This window comes from Engystomops pustulosus, chromosome 10 (assembly GCF_040894005.1).
Source record: "Engystomops pustulosus chromosome 10, aEngPut4.maternal, whole genome shotgun sequence".
NCBI classification, from domain to species: Eukaryota; Metazoa; Chordata; class Amphibia; order Anura; family Leptodactylidae; genus Engystomops; species Engystomops pustulosus.
In genome coordinates, this window is record NC_092420.1 from 85,113,175 (window position 1) to 85,129,165 (window position 15,991).

A 15,991-nucleotide genomic window follows, 5' to 3' on the forward strand; every position below is an offset into this window, starting at 1 on the left:
TCCCGACGTGTTACCCAAATATTTCCGATTTGCGCCGATTTTCCCTGTATTGCCCCGGGATTTTGGCGCACGCGATCGGATTGTGGTGCATCGGCGCTGGCATGCACGCGACGGAAATGGGGGGGGGGTGTGGCCGAACGAAAACCCGACAGATTCGGAAAAACCCCGCATTTAAAAAAAAAAAGTGCCGCGGGACTCGCGCTTACCTTCACCAGGTATAGGCTCGTGCATTCCAGCGGACCTCGGGGAACTTCAGCGCAGCAGCGCCACCTGGTGGACGTCGGAGGAACTACCTTAGTGAATCCCGGCCGGACCCGAATCCACCGCAGAGAACGCGCCGCTGGATCGCGAATGGCCTGCGTAAGTAAATCTGCCCCCGGGGCAATACAGAGAAAATCGGCGCAAATCAGAAATATTCGGGTAACACGTCGGGAAAACGCGAATCGGGCCCTTAGTAAATGACCCCCAATGTGTTGTAGTGCTGGATACAGTAGCACATGTAGTGTATTCCATAGAGAGAGAAAGATGAGGCTCAAATCAACAAAAATCACCCTGCTTGGGTTGGTTGTTGGCAGTACTTAGGTAGGTCCCCGGTCCTCTGCTGCTGAGGGTACTGCTCTTCTTTGGTGCCTTGAAGATCAAGTGTGAAGCAGATGGAGTTAGAGGCGAGTATTTATTTATTTTCTGGTCTGGGGTCTCTGTCACTAGCAATTGCCTGCCAGGGGTTCTCCGTTACTATCCATTGTCTAATCTGGGGTCTACATCCCTCTCTGTTCTCTGCTCTGGAGACTATGTCATTTATTCATTGTCTGCTCTGAGTTATTTTTGCCTTGTCTGGCATCTGCATAATTATTATTGTTCTTATTTAGGGGTATAAATCATTAGTAATTCTCTGATTTGGAGACCATATTAATATTCATTGTCAAGGGTGGTTCGTCTTTTTTGTAGGCTGCAGTATTTATTTGGCGGTTTGGGGATTATATTTAGTACTGGTTACAAGTGAGGTACCTTGAAGTTGAACATTTTGGCATAGTAGCCATCTAACCAATAAAGTTTCTGTACACCAGAGGGCAGTATAGAGCAGAACTCAGGGCTTCCCATTTTCTTGGCAACTCACTGTATCCCTGTATATGAGACGGGCCGACCTTCCCAGAAGACGCTGCGATGCTGGAACTAGGAGCCAACGCAGGGCAAGTACAGAGAAATCTACATTTCACTTGCAGAAAAATCATATGTTATTATCTTATGTTGGATGATCATGTATTATAGGACATGTGTTATTATCTTATGTTGTATGATCATGTATTATAGGACATGTGTTATTATCTTATGTTGTATGATCATGTATTATAGGACATGTGTTATTATCTTATGTTGTGTGATCATGTATTATAGGACATGTGTTATTATCTTATGTTGTATGATCATGTATTATAGGACATGTGTTATTATCTTATGTTGTGTGATCATGTATTATAGGACATGTGTTATTATCTTATGTTGTGTGATCATGTATTATAGGACATGTGTTATTATCTTATGTTGTATGATCATGTATTATAGGACATGTGTTATTATCTTATGTTGTGTGATCATGTATTATAGGACATGTGTTATTATCTTATGTTGTATGATCATGTATTATAGGACATGTGTTATTATCTTATGTTGTATGATCATGTATTATAGGGCATGTGTTATTGTCTTATGTTGTGTGATCATGTATTATAGGACATGTGTTATTATCTTATGTTGTGTGATCATGTATTATAGGACATGTGTTATTATCTTATGTTGTGTGATCATGTATTATAGGACATGTGTTATTGTCTTATGTTGTGTGATCATGTATTATAGGACATGTGTTATTATCTTATGTTGTATGATCATGTATTATAGGACATGTGTTATTATCTTATGTTGTATGATCATGTATTATTGGACATGTGTTATTATCTTATGTTGTATGATCATGTATTATAGAACATGTGTTATTATCTTATATTGCATGATCATGTATTATGGGACATGTGTTATTATCTTATGTTGTATGATCATGTATTATAGGACATTGTTATTATCTTATGTTGTATGATCATGTATTATAGGACATGTGTTATTATCTTATGTTGTGTGAATGATTATGTATGTGATCACTGATCAATCATCTACTTTCTGCTCCACAGATTGTTTGCAGCAGAGATGGTGTGCGGACTGGAATATCTTCACGATCATGGCGTCATACATCGGTAAGTCAGGCAGAAACGTATCTCCTGAGACTCCACGAGTTGTCTTCATATATATATATATATGTATATTATTTAAAGTTTTATTAGTTGATTAAGTGTTTGTTTCTTCTACAGTGACTTGAAGCCTTTAAATATCCTCCGAGATGCCAACGGTCACATCAAGATCGCTGATTTTGGCTTATCAGCAGTAAATGTGTTTAAGGGGGAAAGAACAAGAGGCATCGTAGGCACTAGAGGTTACATAGCTCCAGAGGTAAGGAACATAATCCCCTATATATACACGGTTCCTATCTCAGAGCCGTCCTCATAGTGTTGTGTGTAATTCCCTTCCCAGATATATCTGCTTATCCACTGTTTATGTCTTACAGGTGATGGAAGGGGAGCTCTACAACCATCTGGTGGACTCCTTTTCCCTCGGTGTCATCCTATTTATGATGAGCGTAGGTGACCAGCCATACTATGGCCAAGGCTCAATGCAGGACTATTATTGGTCACTGCGGGAAGATGTTCCTGTTTTCATGCCGGGAATGTGCCCTCATGCCATCAGCTTTATAGAAGGGGTGAGTAGTAGTAGATAAAGAAGCATAATGGCAGGAGTATGGAAATGTTAGGTTGCAGAGACAATGGGCCACATTTATCACTTCTGTGCGCCTAAGTGTAGTAGTTGCGCCTAAATTCGGGCGCACTGTTTTGCCAGAATTATCACAAGCTACAACCATCTGTGATAAGTATATTTTCTGCCTCTTATTAATCACTTTACTTTAACACAGTTTAGGCGCAGTTTAGGCGCAATGTTAGATTCGGGCACTTACATGTGATCCTGCTACAAGCTCCTCTCTGCTTCTCCCGCAGCCCAGAATGAAGATAACACTCACAGCAGCACCCAGGTGTGTGACACCCTGCACCCAGTGACCTCCTCAGCAGGGGCTTCTCCTGGAGGGGATCCCCCAGTGCTGGTCTCCTGCTGCACCCCTGTAATTCTGCACAATATCCCCCTCAGACACTGTGCAGAATTACATGGGGGACACTTGTTTGTAGTATCTGCAAAATTCTGCAAGCTTCTGCAAACTTGTGCAAACTTCTCTTGCTCTTGCTGTGAGCTCAGGTTTTGCAGAATATTTTGTAAATAGAAGGTGATGAACTGTAAATAGAGTCTGCAGCTCCTGTCTGTAATGTATCTAATGTATCTATTATATGTTCCAGTGTCTGTAATGTATCTAATGTATCTATTATATGTTCCAGTGTCTGGCTGAGCTCTGCTGCTAGAAATGATAACGCCACCTTCGGGCTGGAGTGTTTTTGCGCCCGTTTTTGCGCCTAAATGCAAAAGTCGCACGTGATGAATATCATTAGGCGCAGCAAAACATCTGGAATTGAACGATAGATGAGGGAAAGGTGGTTATTTTTGCTGCGCGGCTAATTTGACGTTTAATCGCAAAAATGGCGCAAAAACGGTGCGCCTAAACGAAAAGGCGCAAAAACAACAGAAAGAACAAGTGATAAATGTGGCCCATTGTAGTATAACCCACTGTTTTCCCTGAGAAATCTATATCTAATATCTAATCATCTTTCTCCTTTTCTAACTCCAGGGATTTACTCCGATCGCCATCTATGGGGTCAGGAAGGAATTTTTTCCTCTTATATAAGGACAAACCAACACATGGTCCTCAGAGGTTTTTCGCCTTCCTCTGGATCATCATAGCAAGTAATTACCAGGTTGGATTTGAAGAACATTTTTCAACCATACCTGCTATGAAACCATCTAGAAAAGCTCATCTACAAAAGTTGTGAAGACGACAAATACTACCGATTTAGGACACAAAGAAAGAAGCGGATGATCCATCACCTACCAGTCAAGGACCAACCGAGGAAAGGCGACTACAACTTAATGTAATGGCCAAGGATCACCAGAAGTTATATGGCCTTACTATACCCAAGTCATCATACTAGATGACTATTAACACCACAATTCAAAAGGAAGGAGGAATTTTCTACTTCTTCAGAACCAGCGAGCTGACCCGGACTTTCATTTCATTTCAGAGGTGAGCAGTGTAAAGTGATTCTTATATTGTACCCAGATTTTGCTTTTTTAATTTATACCTCTATACAACGCTCACACGTTGCTGTATCTTAAGAATTAAGAAATTCATGGATCTGTTCAAATAAATCTGCCATATAGGGGGTCATTTACTAAGGGCCCGATTCGCGTTTTCCCGATGTGTTACCCGAATATTTCCGATTTGCGCCGATTGTACCTGAATTGCCCCGGGATTGTGGCGCACGCGATCAGATTGTGGCGCATCGGTGCCGGCATGCGCGCGACGGAAATCGGGGGGCGTGGCCGAACGAAAACCCGACGTATTCGGAAAAACCGCCGCATTTAAAAACCGAAAAAGTGTCGCTTGGGGAGCGCTTACCTTCACCTGGTCCAGCTCGGTGCATTCCGGCGCGATGAGATGACTTTCAGCGCAGCAGCGCCACCTGGTGGACGGCGGAGGAACTGCCTTCATAAATCCCGGCCGGACCCGAATCCAGAGCAGAGAACGCGCCGCTGGATCGCGAATGGGCCGGGTAAGTAAATCTGCCCCATAGTGTCCAAATAATAGTGCTATATGGTGTTAAAGAGTGTATGAAGAGCCACACAGGGGTAAGTCTTGCAGATCCTCTTTACTTACACATTTGTAGGGACTCCCAGTAGTTGGTTCTTGTGATGATATCCTACTAGAACGCTGTGACTTGCTGAAACTTGTTCATATTGAATACATGCATGTGCTTCCATGTTTTACAATCTATACATTAGGTCATTCCCTCCCGATAAAATTGTCTCCTCCTCCTGCTCTTTGTGTCCTATGAACCTGTCTGATCAGTGCAGACTCTTCCTGCTGTCACTTACAGCATAACAATCCCGTCATGTCACCTCCTGTACTCTATGGACTGGGTGTCTCTGATCTGTGGTCCTGGGTGCTCTGGCTCGGGCTCCTCTATGTGCTGGTAAAAGCCTCTAAACTCTACCTGACATGGAGGCAACTGGATAAAGCTCTGAGGCCCTTTGAAGGTCCTAAGTGTCACTGGCTGTATGGTAATGCCCATGAGGTAAGAGTAAAGTTCTGCAGGGCATTGACCATGGGTGATAGATGTTGGGGGGATTGAGTGGCTGGATTCGCACCATACTGAGACTCATAATCTATTCATGTTCAGCCTGTTTTATACTTCGCTGCCATATTCTATGTGGGATAAAGGACACTTCATATACAAATTTGCCCCTTAACCCAGATATATGTTGCTGCGTTTTGTTACCTATCTAGTATCTTGATTGTAGTTACTACTGGCTGATGACCAGATCTTCACCTCCATGGTTCATTAGTTATCAGACTACTTAGAGCATGATGAACAAAAAAATCCTCTGACTCCAATAAAACTGCACTGATTTAAAAATATAACATAATATAATGTTATATCATAAGAGAAAATGCATTTAAGGTCCTCAGACAAAGCACTAGTTATCATAAGGGTTTATAAAGTGAAATACGTTATGCAATGGTGTCTGGTTGTGCAATATTTTTTTCCATTTCCTTGAAATTTCCCTCTGACATCTATATTGGATAATCAGTACCGTATTTTCCGGACTATAAGGCGCACATAAAAGCCTTGGATTTCCTTGGAAATCCAAAGTGCGCCTTATAGTCCGGTGCGCCCTATGTATGGCGCAGGGCAGCGGACCATACTTACATAGGTCCCCGCTACCGGAGACCGGAGACAGCAGATCTCCAGCGGGAACTGCAGACCACGCGGCACGAACAACTTCTGCCGCGTCGGTCTGCAGTTCCCGCTGGAGATCTGCTGTCTCCGGTAGCGGGGACCTATGTAAGTATGGTCCGCTGCCCTCCTCCACCTCCCCCTCACCTTCCCCGCTCACCTTCCCCGCGTCGCCGCGTCTCGTCGGGTCTTGTCAGGTCTCGTCTTCGGGTCGCGTCGCGTCTCTTCTCGTCGGGTCTCCGCTCCGCCCCCGGACCTCCGCCACGCCCCCGGACCCTGCGCCTTATAGTCCGATGCGCCTTATATATGGAATTATTACATATATAAGGCGCATCGGACTGATGCGCCTTATATTCCGGTGCGCCTAATAGCCCGGAAAATACGGTATATGGTGTTCGGGGTTAAAGGGAACCTGTCACCAGGGACCTCATTTTCACTAAAGACTAGTTACAGAAGCCTATTACAGCTGTGTTGCACATCTGCCTTTCTGCTTTCTCTAAGCATTTTCTTTACAATATAATTGTGTGCTTTAACTTACCTGGCTTCCTGATAAAATCCTCTGGGGAGTCCCAGGGGTTGGGCTTTGGATGCATTTAAAAAAAGCAACATGTGACTTGTCTGTGCTGCAGACTGCTCAGCTCTCAACCCCCACCTTTGTGCTCCTGTACAGCTCCTCCCTCCCCCACTGATGTCACCAGGCTGTGAGCTCTGTTCCTGTGTGAGTGGAGAAGCAGGAGGGAGGAGGTGTTCAGGAGCACAAATGTGGGGGCTGAGAGCTGAGGAGTGAGCAGCACAGACAAGTCACATGGTTTTTTTTAAAAGGCATCCAAACCAAAACCAAACCCTGGGACTCAGAAAAGGATGCTCGCCGAGTAAGTTAAAATACACGATTATATTGTAATGGAAATGCTCAGAAAACGTAGAAAGGCAGATTTCTAATCCAACTGTCATGGGCTTCTGCAACCAGTTTTTAGTGAAAATGAGGTTCCTGGTCATAGGTTCCATTTAGGAAGGTCACTCAATTCCTACAGCAACACAATGATTACTCGTGAAGAGGATTCCAGCTACTGTTATCCTTAGGGTTGATGTGCCTTTACCAAGTGGTCACCTCTATAGCATGGGGGGGGGTGTCTGTAATGGATCCATGTCTCACCCACTAGAATCACCCTCCTCTGTTTGTCTGATTTTGTTTATCTCTTATTTTGGGAATGGGCACATGAATTACTGTTTATTGAGAATCTTTCAGCATTGACCCTCTTGTCTCTCTTGTTTCCCACCACAGTTCCTAAAAGATGGCAATGACCTGGAGATTATGGTTCGTTATGCTGAACAATATCCATACGCTTATCCGATATGGCTGGGAAGGTTTTTTGCCGGACTGGCAATATGTCACCCAGATTACGCAAAGGCCATCCTGTCCAGACAAGGTAAAACCTTGGATTGTTGACCAACCTTAATATGTCACAATGAAGTTATGTTGGGGGGGGGGGGGGGGTGATCTGAGTTCCCAGTTCAAGAAATCATCTTTAAACCACTTGATCGGTGGTGGTTGTGGAGGTCAGGCCACCAATAATGAATCCTAGATAGACTACAATTGTTATAGTTCTGGAAACTCCTGGAACTCCTGAAATCTCACACTTAAAGGACAATGAGCCTGTGGGGCTCCAGGCTCCATAGGTGAGAATGGAGCCTGGAGCTCCTGAGGCTCATTTGCATACAGTCGTTCATCCTGCTGGTAGATGTCCTTTAAACTCAAAGGACTTTAGATAAAGTTACACCTAAAGAAACTATATGGGAAAACCTAAGTGGATGTATAGGGATTGGGGTTCTATGACGTCCTGTGTCATGCTCCGCCCCCCTGAAGTTGTGCACTAGGTTAATGCACTTTTGTCTGAAGTGTTCTTTTAAATGGTCACTATGTTTGGTAACAAAGTTTGCATAAATGTATAGTAAAAAAAAAGATACCTTCTAATGTATCTCATCAGAGGAAACTGCTTCTTTCTCCACTCTTATCATCCTCATTCTTTCCCTCCTAATTAGCTTTTCACTCTGGGATCTTTGCTGAATTCTGTATTCCAAGTAGCACAGACAGAAGGTCACTGAGATATCAGATTACATAGAAGTCTATGCAGGGGGGAGGGGGAGATGTGAGTCATAGCAGCTAAGTCTCCCCCAACCAACACAGATACTGCTTAGTAAAGCTCCCCCAACCAATACAGATACTGCATTCAGCTGTTATTTGCCTCGCAGGGAGGGACGGCCATCATAGATCCGATTTAGGTTTTCCTTTCAATGGTTTAAAACTTTCTTCTTTTCCTACAGATCCAAAGGATGACTTTGCCTATTACTTCATTACTCCTTGGATCGGTATGTAATTTAGAACAAAAACCTATAGTGGAGGATTGCTGAATATTCTACCATGCGTCATGTCCATGGAACACATCTATAGAAATCCTCCCCAATCCATTTTTACCATTTGTGACACTTAGGGAAGGGGCTCCTGGTGTTGTCAGGACAGAAGTGGTTTCATCACCGCCGGCTGCTGACCCCGGGATTCCATTACGATGTCCTGAAGCCATATGTCACACTGATGTCCGACTGTGTCACCATCATGCTGGTAATTCTACATAATTATAAATCTTCTGCAGGGAAACTGTGAGCCACATGTGATAGGGAAGGTCCTGACAGTGTAGTAGAGATAGCCGCATGTATAGTACAGATCCATGTTTATACCCATTATACTGTACAGGCATTTTCATAGAATCTGATTGGTTTAGGACAAATGGGAACGTCTGATCCCAGATGAGAACCCAGTGGAGCTCTTCCATCACGTCAGCCTCATGACCCTGGACACCATCATGAAATGTGCCTTCAGTAGTCACAGCAGCTGCCAGCTGGACAGGTAGGTAAAAAATGAAAAATAAATATAATTAATCCACAAATTGTTTTCAAAAAGTCATCTTTTAAGAATTGAGCTCAGCTACTGTATTGTCCTCATTCCTTTAGAGATTGACAGGAGGTTGTATGTGTGACCAATACCCAATTCAATCTCCTCCAGAATGTGGCATTGGGACTCCCATTATAGTGATTATCGGGGGTCCGAGAGGTCCACACTCACTGTCCTGCAAGGATAGACAGTAGAGCCCGTTGGATCACATTCAGCTTAAGCCACTAGGAGACCTCAAACAATGAAATACTTACAAGCCTACAGCCCCCCAACTATATCTACTTTAAAAGAGTAACTTTCTGATGTCCCCCTACAGTGAGAGCCCCTACATCAAAGCTGTCTACGAGCTGTCACGTCTAGTGGACCACCGGTTCTACTTTATCCCGTATCATAATGATCTGATTTTCCACCTGAGTCCTCATGGCTACCGATTCCGCAAAGCCTTGAAGACAGCACACGAGCACACGGGTGAGTGTTACCAGACATGATGGGAGTTGTAGTTACAAATGATTTCAAGAGAAAAATTACCTACATGTATAGGCAGAGTTACACATACTCGTAGCTGTATGTGTGTTTTAACATTAGTCTTGAACTTTGAGTTGCAGATAAATATAATGGATTGGACTTTGTTATCTTCTAGACTGAGTTGCACGGATGTTGATATAGGGCACACAGCAGACCTGACCATTTGCCTTATAAAGGCTCAGCCAGCTGCCATTGGGTGACAGATGTTTGACATCTTTAATCTGATTACTTCTTTTGATAGCCTGGAGAGGCAGCCAAAAACATCTACCATCAACTTACTGTGTATCTGTGGAAAACCAACCCCTCAAAATTTCAATACCTAATCCCTTGGTGTGATGAAATATTAAATTAAAGTGGTAGAAATTGGTAGAAGGGCGATTAGCATCTCATGAAGTGCCCAGGCAGTTTTAATGACATCTTGGAGTGATACAGCTTGATTGAATTCAATGGGCCACATTTATCACTTGTTTTTTCTGTTGTTTTTGCGCCTTTCGTGCCCCCCCCCCCCGTTTTGCGCCATTTTTGCGATTAAACGTCAAATTAGCCGCGCAGCTAAAATAACCAGCTTTCCCTCATCTATCGTTCAATTCCAGATGTTTTGCTGCGCCTAATGATATTCATCACGTGCGACTTTTGCATTTAGGCGCAAAAACGGGCGCAAAAACACTCCAGCCCGAAGGTGGCGTTATCTGAGAAGAAAGCACTGAGCCCCTTTGCAGAACAGCTCATTTCTATCAGCAAAGCTCAACCAGACACTGGAACATATAATAGATACATTAGATACACTGCAGACACTGGAACATATAATAGATACATTAGATACACTGCAGACACTGGAACATATAATAGATACAATTAGATACATTGCAGACACTGGAACATATAATAGATACATTAGATACACTGTAGACAGGAGCTGCAGACTCTATTTACAGTTCATCACCTTCTATTTACAAAATATTCTGCAAAACCTGAGCTCACAGCAAGAGAGAAGAGAACTTCGCACAAGTTTGCAGAAGCTTGCAGAATTTGGCAGATACTGCAAACAAGTTTCCCCCATGTAATTCTGCACAGTGTCTGAGGGGGATATTGTGCAGAATTACAGGGGTGCAGCAGGAGACCAGCACTGGGGGATCCCCTCCAGGAGAAGCCCCTGCTGAGGAGGTCACTGGGTGCAGGGTGTCACACACCTGGGTGCTGCTGAGGAGGTCACTGGGTGCTGGGTGTCACACACCTGGGTGCTGCTGTGAGTGTTATCTTCATTCTGGGCTGCGGGAGAAGCAGAGAGGAGCTTGTAGCAGGATCACATGTAAGTGCCTGAATCTAACATTGCGCCTAAACTGCGCCTAAACTGTGTTAAAGTAAAGAGATTAATAAGAGGCAGAAAATATACTTATCACAGTTGGTTGTAGCTTGTGATAATTCTGGCAAAACAGTGCGCCCGAATTTAGGCGCAACTACTACACTTAGGCGCACAAAAGTGATAAATGTGGCCCATTGTATTTGTTGTTTTTTTTACGTGGTTGATTTCCTTTAATTAACACTTTGTCCAATCCTGAAAGACACTTATTACTAATTAATCACCAAATAGAGAAAGTATAAAAGAATCTGATATACAGGTAGACAATGTTCACACATTGGAGGCAGCCCAGTGTTCCATGTTTCTCCTACCTCCAAGGAAACCAGAATTTACCATTTGTTATTTTTCTTCCTTTTACTTTGTAAATGTTTTGCTGTGTTGAATGTCATTTTATTTTGTATCTTTTTAATATCTTTTTGTACTAAAACTTTTTCTTTACCGATGGTCCCTGTATGCTCTGAGAATCCATAGCCATGTAAAGTGTGGTTAGCTGTGTGACTGTTAGAGGGCTGGGCGTGCATGTCTGGAGGGTAAACAAGGTGACTGCTTGACAGAAACCTGCAGTGGGGGGGCTTATTGGCCCTGAACGCTATGGGTGGTGGCAATGCCTGTGAGGACTATCTATGGGTAAGAATTATGCTCTTTTGTGACCTGAGTGAGAGATGAGCTCAAGATTGAATAAGCTAATGCACCCCAAGTCACAGGACGAGGCAGCGCATATTTGACACTTGGTGATCGATGTATGGATATCTTTTATCTTATCAAACACTTTCCATATCCTGAAAAGGAGGTCAAAAATATCTACCAACTATCAACTTACCTACAGACATTTGATACTTTCTTCCCAACATCAGACATTAGAGGAAAGTCTGGACATCCTCATACATATTATATGGTTGACCAGTCCTTTCGGGAGATCCAGCCACCAATCATCTATTTTGTACGGCTGTATTATATGGGAAATTAACCACGTATAGCCGTGGGGCTAATGACTGCCAGCAGGGTGTAGCAGTGGCCAGCGGCGTGTCTTTGATGATGGACCCCTCCCCTTTAACTGGGTTGTAATGGATTAATTTTGGGTCCGACGAGAGCTACGTGCTTGGGGGAAGTCATAAACGGAAGGTGGCCCCCTGGGGAAGAGTTATGGGGTGCTTATAAGTGGTTTCTGCCTGCGCTCGCCCTCTTCCCGGGAATCTTCCCGCCCTTCCTCCCTTACATTGTATTTTGTATAATTTGTCTTTTTATTGGGCTTTTGACCTACATGCCCTTTAACCAGGCCGGCATACAGGTGCTGTATATTAGAATTCTTCAGTTACTATTCTATGAGTAGAAGTTATGGTTAAAACAGATTTAATAAAGACCCCCATTTTGTCATACTACAGAGTTAACTTATTTTGGTGTCTGAGCATTATTTGGTTAAATAAAGGGGAGGTTTGGGTAAGTGTATGATGGAGTGCAGTTATGGTATGCGGGCTGTCTTATTATTCTATGCTCATTTTAGATAAAGTAATCAAAGAGAGAAAGCAATCCCTCAAGAATGAGATGGAACTGGAGAAGATCCAGAAGAAGAGACACCTGGACTTCCTTGACATCCTCCTCTGTGCTAAGGTAGGGTAGGGTAAAAATTACTGTATATACCATACAACGTGACCTTTTCCATACACTTTTTAGGGCTTATCACCACCTCCTATGGAAATTCCATTTTGTTATTCTTGTTCCCATCCTGGATCTCCTTTCTATGTGAATGGATATCTTCTAACTCTACTGGTCTCCTTTTCAGTTGATTACATGGGATATCCCTTCTTAGCTAGTATCACTGGAGTTGCTATCATCAGTCTCGGTTGACGTGTTTGTAGTAAAAGATAAAAGCTATAATTTTTTCCCAGGATTTTTCTAACCCTTCTCTATCATCTGAGATGATAAGAAGGCCGTGTATTTATAAAGTGGTGCTTCATTCCTTCATCTTGAGATGTGACATGTCATATAATGATTGTTAATCATAGGATGAGAATGGTCAGGGTCTGTGTGATGAAGACCTGCGGGCGGAGGTGGACACCTTCATGTTTGAGGGACATGACACAACGGCCAGCGGCATCTCCTGGATATTATACTGCCTGGCTAAGTACCCCGAGCACCAGGAGAAATGCCGGGAGGAGATCAGAGACGTCCTGGGGGAGAGGACTACAGTAGAGTGGTGAGAGGATCTTCTTTCAGTATCTACATTTTTTATTGTACTTTTATATATATAAGTAACAACTGTGGAAGTCATAAATTTACTTCATATCGTAAATCTGATTGTGAGTTTCATTGACTTTTCCTCCATCTATGGTCATTTTCCTTTGGTCTTATAAGTCTAGTAGGACGTTGCCTTGGCCATCTCTCTCCAGGTGGCCCATAGCGCAGGCTTTTGTTATAGTACATATACCGCTGCCTATGGAGTGTTATGAAAGGTAAATCTTTATATCATACGTTCCAGGGAAGACCTGAGTAAGCTTCCATACACCACCATGTGCATTAAGGAGAGCATGCGTCTTAATCCACCCGTCCCAGAAGTGGCTCGTAAACTCAAAGAACCGATCACCTTCTGTGATGGACGAAGCCTACCTAAAGGTTAGTTACCGTAACTGATTGTATATTCTATTTGTCTGTTATATGTACAGTATTTATGTTTGTGAGTAACTTTTTAAAATTTTGGGTTTTTTTGTCTACAGGAACCAATATTCTCCTCTGTATATATGCAATAAACAGGTGTCCGAGCATCTGGGAAGATCCGGAGGTAACAAATTGTCACCCCATTCTTTTCCAATGATTATTTTCTGGTTGACTTATCCGGGTCTGGGACTCACAAGTAACCGGGAACTCAACCAGATATCATTGGCCCTATTTTTATAGGAAATGTTTGACATGGTCCCTGTATGGAACTGTGTAAGTCACAGTTTTGGTGGTTACATACAGTATGTAGTCACGCACAGCTCCTTAGTACAGGCAGTCCCCAGGTTACGTACAAGATTACAAGGTTACGTTCCATAGCTCTGTTCTCAAGTTGAATTTGTATCTAAGTCGAAACTGTATATTTTAGAACTGTAGATCCAGACAAAATATATTTTGCCCCAGTGACAATTGGAGTTTCAAAATATTTTGCCTCAATGGGACCAAGGAAAGTTTCTTTACAGACACCTTACAGCTGATCATTGCAGTCTGGAACTATAGTAACATCCAGAGACTTCACCAGAGGTCACAGGGGGCAGAGGGGTCCGTCTGTAACTAGGCGTCATCTGTAAGTCTGTTGTCCTTAAGTAGGGGACCGTCTGTACTGTTCATATACTGCAGGTTTTGTTACATATTTTATTGCTGCAAAATTAGTCATCATTCAGGAAACACAGGGGGTCATTTGTCAAAATGTTTCTTCTTTTTTTTCTACTTTCTTTGGCACATTGTAATTTTTGCGCTTTTGGGGAAATTTTGAAATGTGCACTGAAGTCCGCCGGACATTTGTTTATCGTCAGTGAGACATATTTATCTTCTATTCCATATGTGCTGAATGTCGCAAATTTAAATTGTCTAAAATTTGTGACTTTTTTGGCGCTAGAAACTCCAGACGAAACCATACTTAAGGAAAACTTGGAAAATGTTAAAAAAAAATTGTGCAACATTTTTAAAACATAAAAAAGAGATGCGAGAAAATCACCGCAAGGAAAAAGTGAGATTGATAAACTGCCAAGGTAGCAAATGGAAAAAAGACCGGAAATAACCAGCCAAAACAAACAGAGATAAGATAAATGACCCCCACAGTATATATATATATTTTTTTCTTTACAGGTGTTTGATCCCCTGAGGTTTTCTCCAGAAAATTCATCCAAAAGACACCCTCACGCCTTCTTACCCTTCTCTGCAGGAGGAAGGTAAAGCATAAAATTAAAGAGAAAGCAGCAAATAAAAAACACTAAGTGAGGGAGAATTTTTTTTTTTTTTTTGGGGGGGGGAGGTCAACTTCACATTACAGTGATTCTACTATGTACACATTTCTGGATGGGGAATAGGTAGGTGTAAAGATGTCACCTCCAGTTGGGGTTATCTTCTTTAGGGGTCACTGCTGTGTCACAGTCTTGGCCAACTGGAAGATACTTTGTTTCTCCTTTAGACCAGTCTGACCCTTATGGATATTTCTGCTTGTTCCTTGTATGAGATCTATTTGTCCCTTACCTCATTGTATTCTCACTCCCAGGAACTGCATCGGACAGAATTTCGCGATGAATGAAATGAAAGTCGCCGTCGCTTTGACCTTACAGAGATTTGAGCTCCGTACGGACCCTGAGAGAGAACCAAAAAAGCGGTCACAATTAGTCCTACGCTCCTTGAATGGGATTCACCTTAATTTGAGGAGGTTGTGACCAGAAGAAAAATGTCTGATCTAATTAGTGCCTCAATTTTATTATTTTCTATAATTATTCTCATTCAGGATAAAACCAGTTTACATATTGAAGTGTTCAATGTATTAAGTTTAAATTTCTTTAATTGATATTTACAATTAAGGTTGTCATTCTGTCCGAAACGTGTCAATTTTTATTTTGTAAGTGTACATGTTGGGGCAGATTTACTTACCCGGTCCATTCGCGATCCAGCGGCGCCTTCTCTGCGGTGGATTCGGGTCCGGCCAGGATTCACTAAGGCAGTTCCTCCGCCGTCCACCAGCTGCTGCGCTGAAGATCATCGGAACGCACTGGAATACACCGAGCCGGGCTGAGTGAAGGTAAGTGCAAGCTCTGCGACACATTTTTAGTTTTTAAATGCGGTGGTTTTTCCGAATCCATCGGGTTTTCGTTCGGCCACGCCCCCCGATTTCCGTCGCGTGCATGCCGGCGCCGATGCACCACAATCCGATCGCGTGCGCCAAAATCTCGGGGCAATTCAGGGAAAATCGGCGCAAATCGGAAATATTCGGGTAACACGTTGGAAAAACGCGAATCAGGCCCTTAGTACATGACCCCCATTGTGTTTTTTTTAAAATTCTGGAATAAAGCCTAGAAGATGTTGTACTGGTAACCCTGGAGGAAAATCTAGATTAAAATCTTATAGGCTATAAATCCTCTGCCTGGCAATAGGGTTACATGTGACTTTTCACCACCTCCAAGGGTTTTCCGAAAGAAATTCTGG

General features: G+C 42.9%; 2 protein-coding genes across 2 annotated transcripts; both read left to right on the forward strand.

The window, feature by feature from the left end:
• Positions 1–1,123: 1,123 nt before the first annotated feature.
• On the forward strand, positions 1,124–4,199 carry LOC140105240 (protein kinase C theta type-like). The gene is made up of 5 exons (XM_072129187.1): positions 1,124–1,194; positions 2,187–2,249; positions 2,364–2,502; positions 2,618–2,809; positions 4,065–4,199. The coding sequence occupies exons 2-5, from the start codon at positions 2,203–2,205 to the stop codon at positions 4,197–4,199; spliced, it is 513 nt and encodes a 170-aa protein (XP_071985288.1). The 5' UTR covers positions 1,124–1,194; positions 2,187–2,202.
• An 896-nt stretch (positions 4,200–5,095) lies between these two features.
• On the forward strand, positions 5,096–15,403 carry LOC140104761 (cytochrome P450 4A6-like). Its single transcript, XM_072128432.1, has 12 exons — positions 5,096–5,342; positions 7,288–7,432; positions 8,328–8,372; positions 8,495–8,622; positions 8,783–8,907; positions 9,269–9,420; positions 12,339–12,445; positions 12,841–13,031; positions 13,314–13,447; positions 13,549–13,613; positions 14,657–14,739; positions 15,063–15,403. The coding sequence occupies exons 1-12, from the start codon at positions 5,160–5,162 to the stop codon at positions 15,226–15,228; spliced, it is 1,524 nt and encodes a 507-aa protein (XP_071984533.1). The 5' UTR covers positions 5,096–5,159; the 3' UTR covers positions 15,229–15,403.
• The last annotated feature ends 588 nt before the right edge of the window (positions 15,404–15,991 follow it).

Coding starts and splice junctions, on each gene's coding strand:
- LOC140105240 (XM_072129187.1), top strand. CDS start 2,203: ATGGTGTGCGGACTGGAATATCTTCACGATCATGGCGTCATACATCG. Junction 2,250..2,363: donor GATCATGGCGTCATACATCG/GTAAGTCAGGCA, acceptor TTTCTTCTACAG/TGACTTGAAGCCTTTAAATA. Junction 2,810..4,064: donor CCATCAGCTTTATAGAAGGG/GTGAGTAGTAGT, acceptor CTACCGATTTAG/GACACAAAGAAAGAAGCGGA.
- LOC140104761 (XM_072128432.1), top strand. CDS start 5,160: ATGTCACCTCCTGTACTCTATGGACTGGGTGTCTCTGATCTGTGGTCC. Junction 8,373..8,494: donor CTTCATTACTCCTTGGATCG/GTATGTAATTTA, acceptor TGTGACACTTAG/GGAAGGGGCTCCTGGTGTTG. Junction 8,908..9,268: donor AGCAGCTGCCAGCTGGACAG/GTAGGTAAAAAA, acceptor GTCCCCCTACAG/TGAGAGCCCCTACATCAAAG.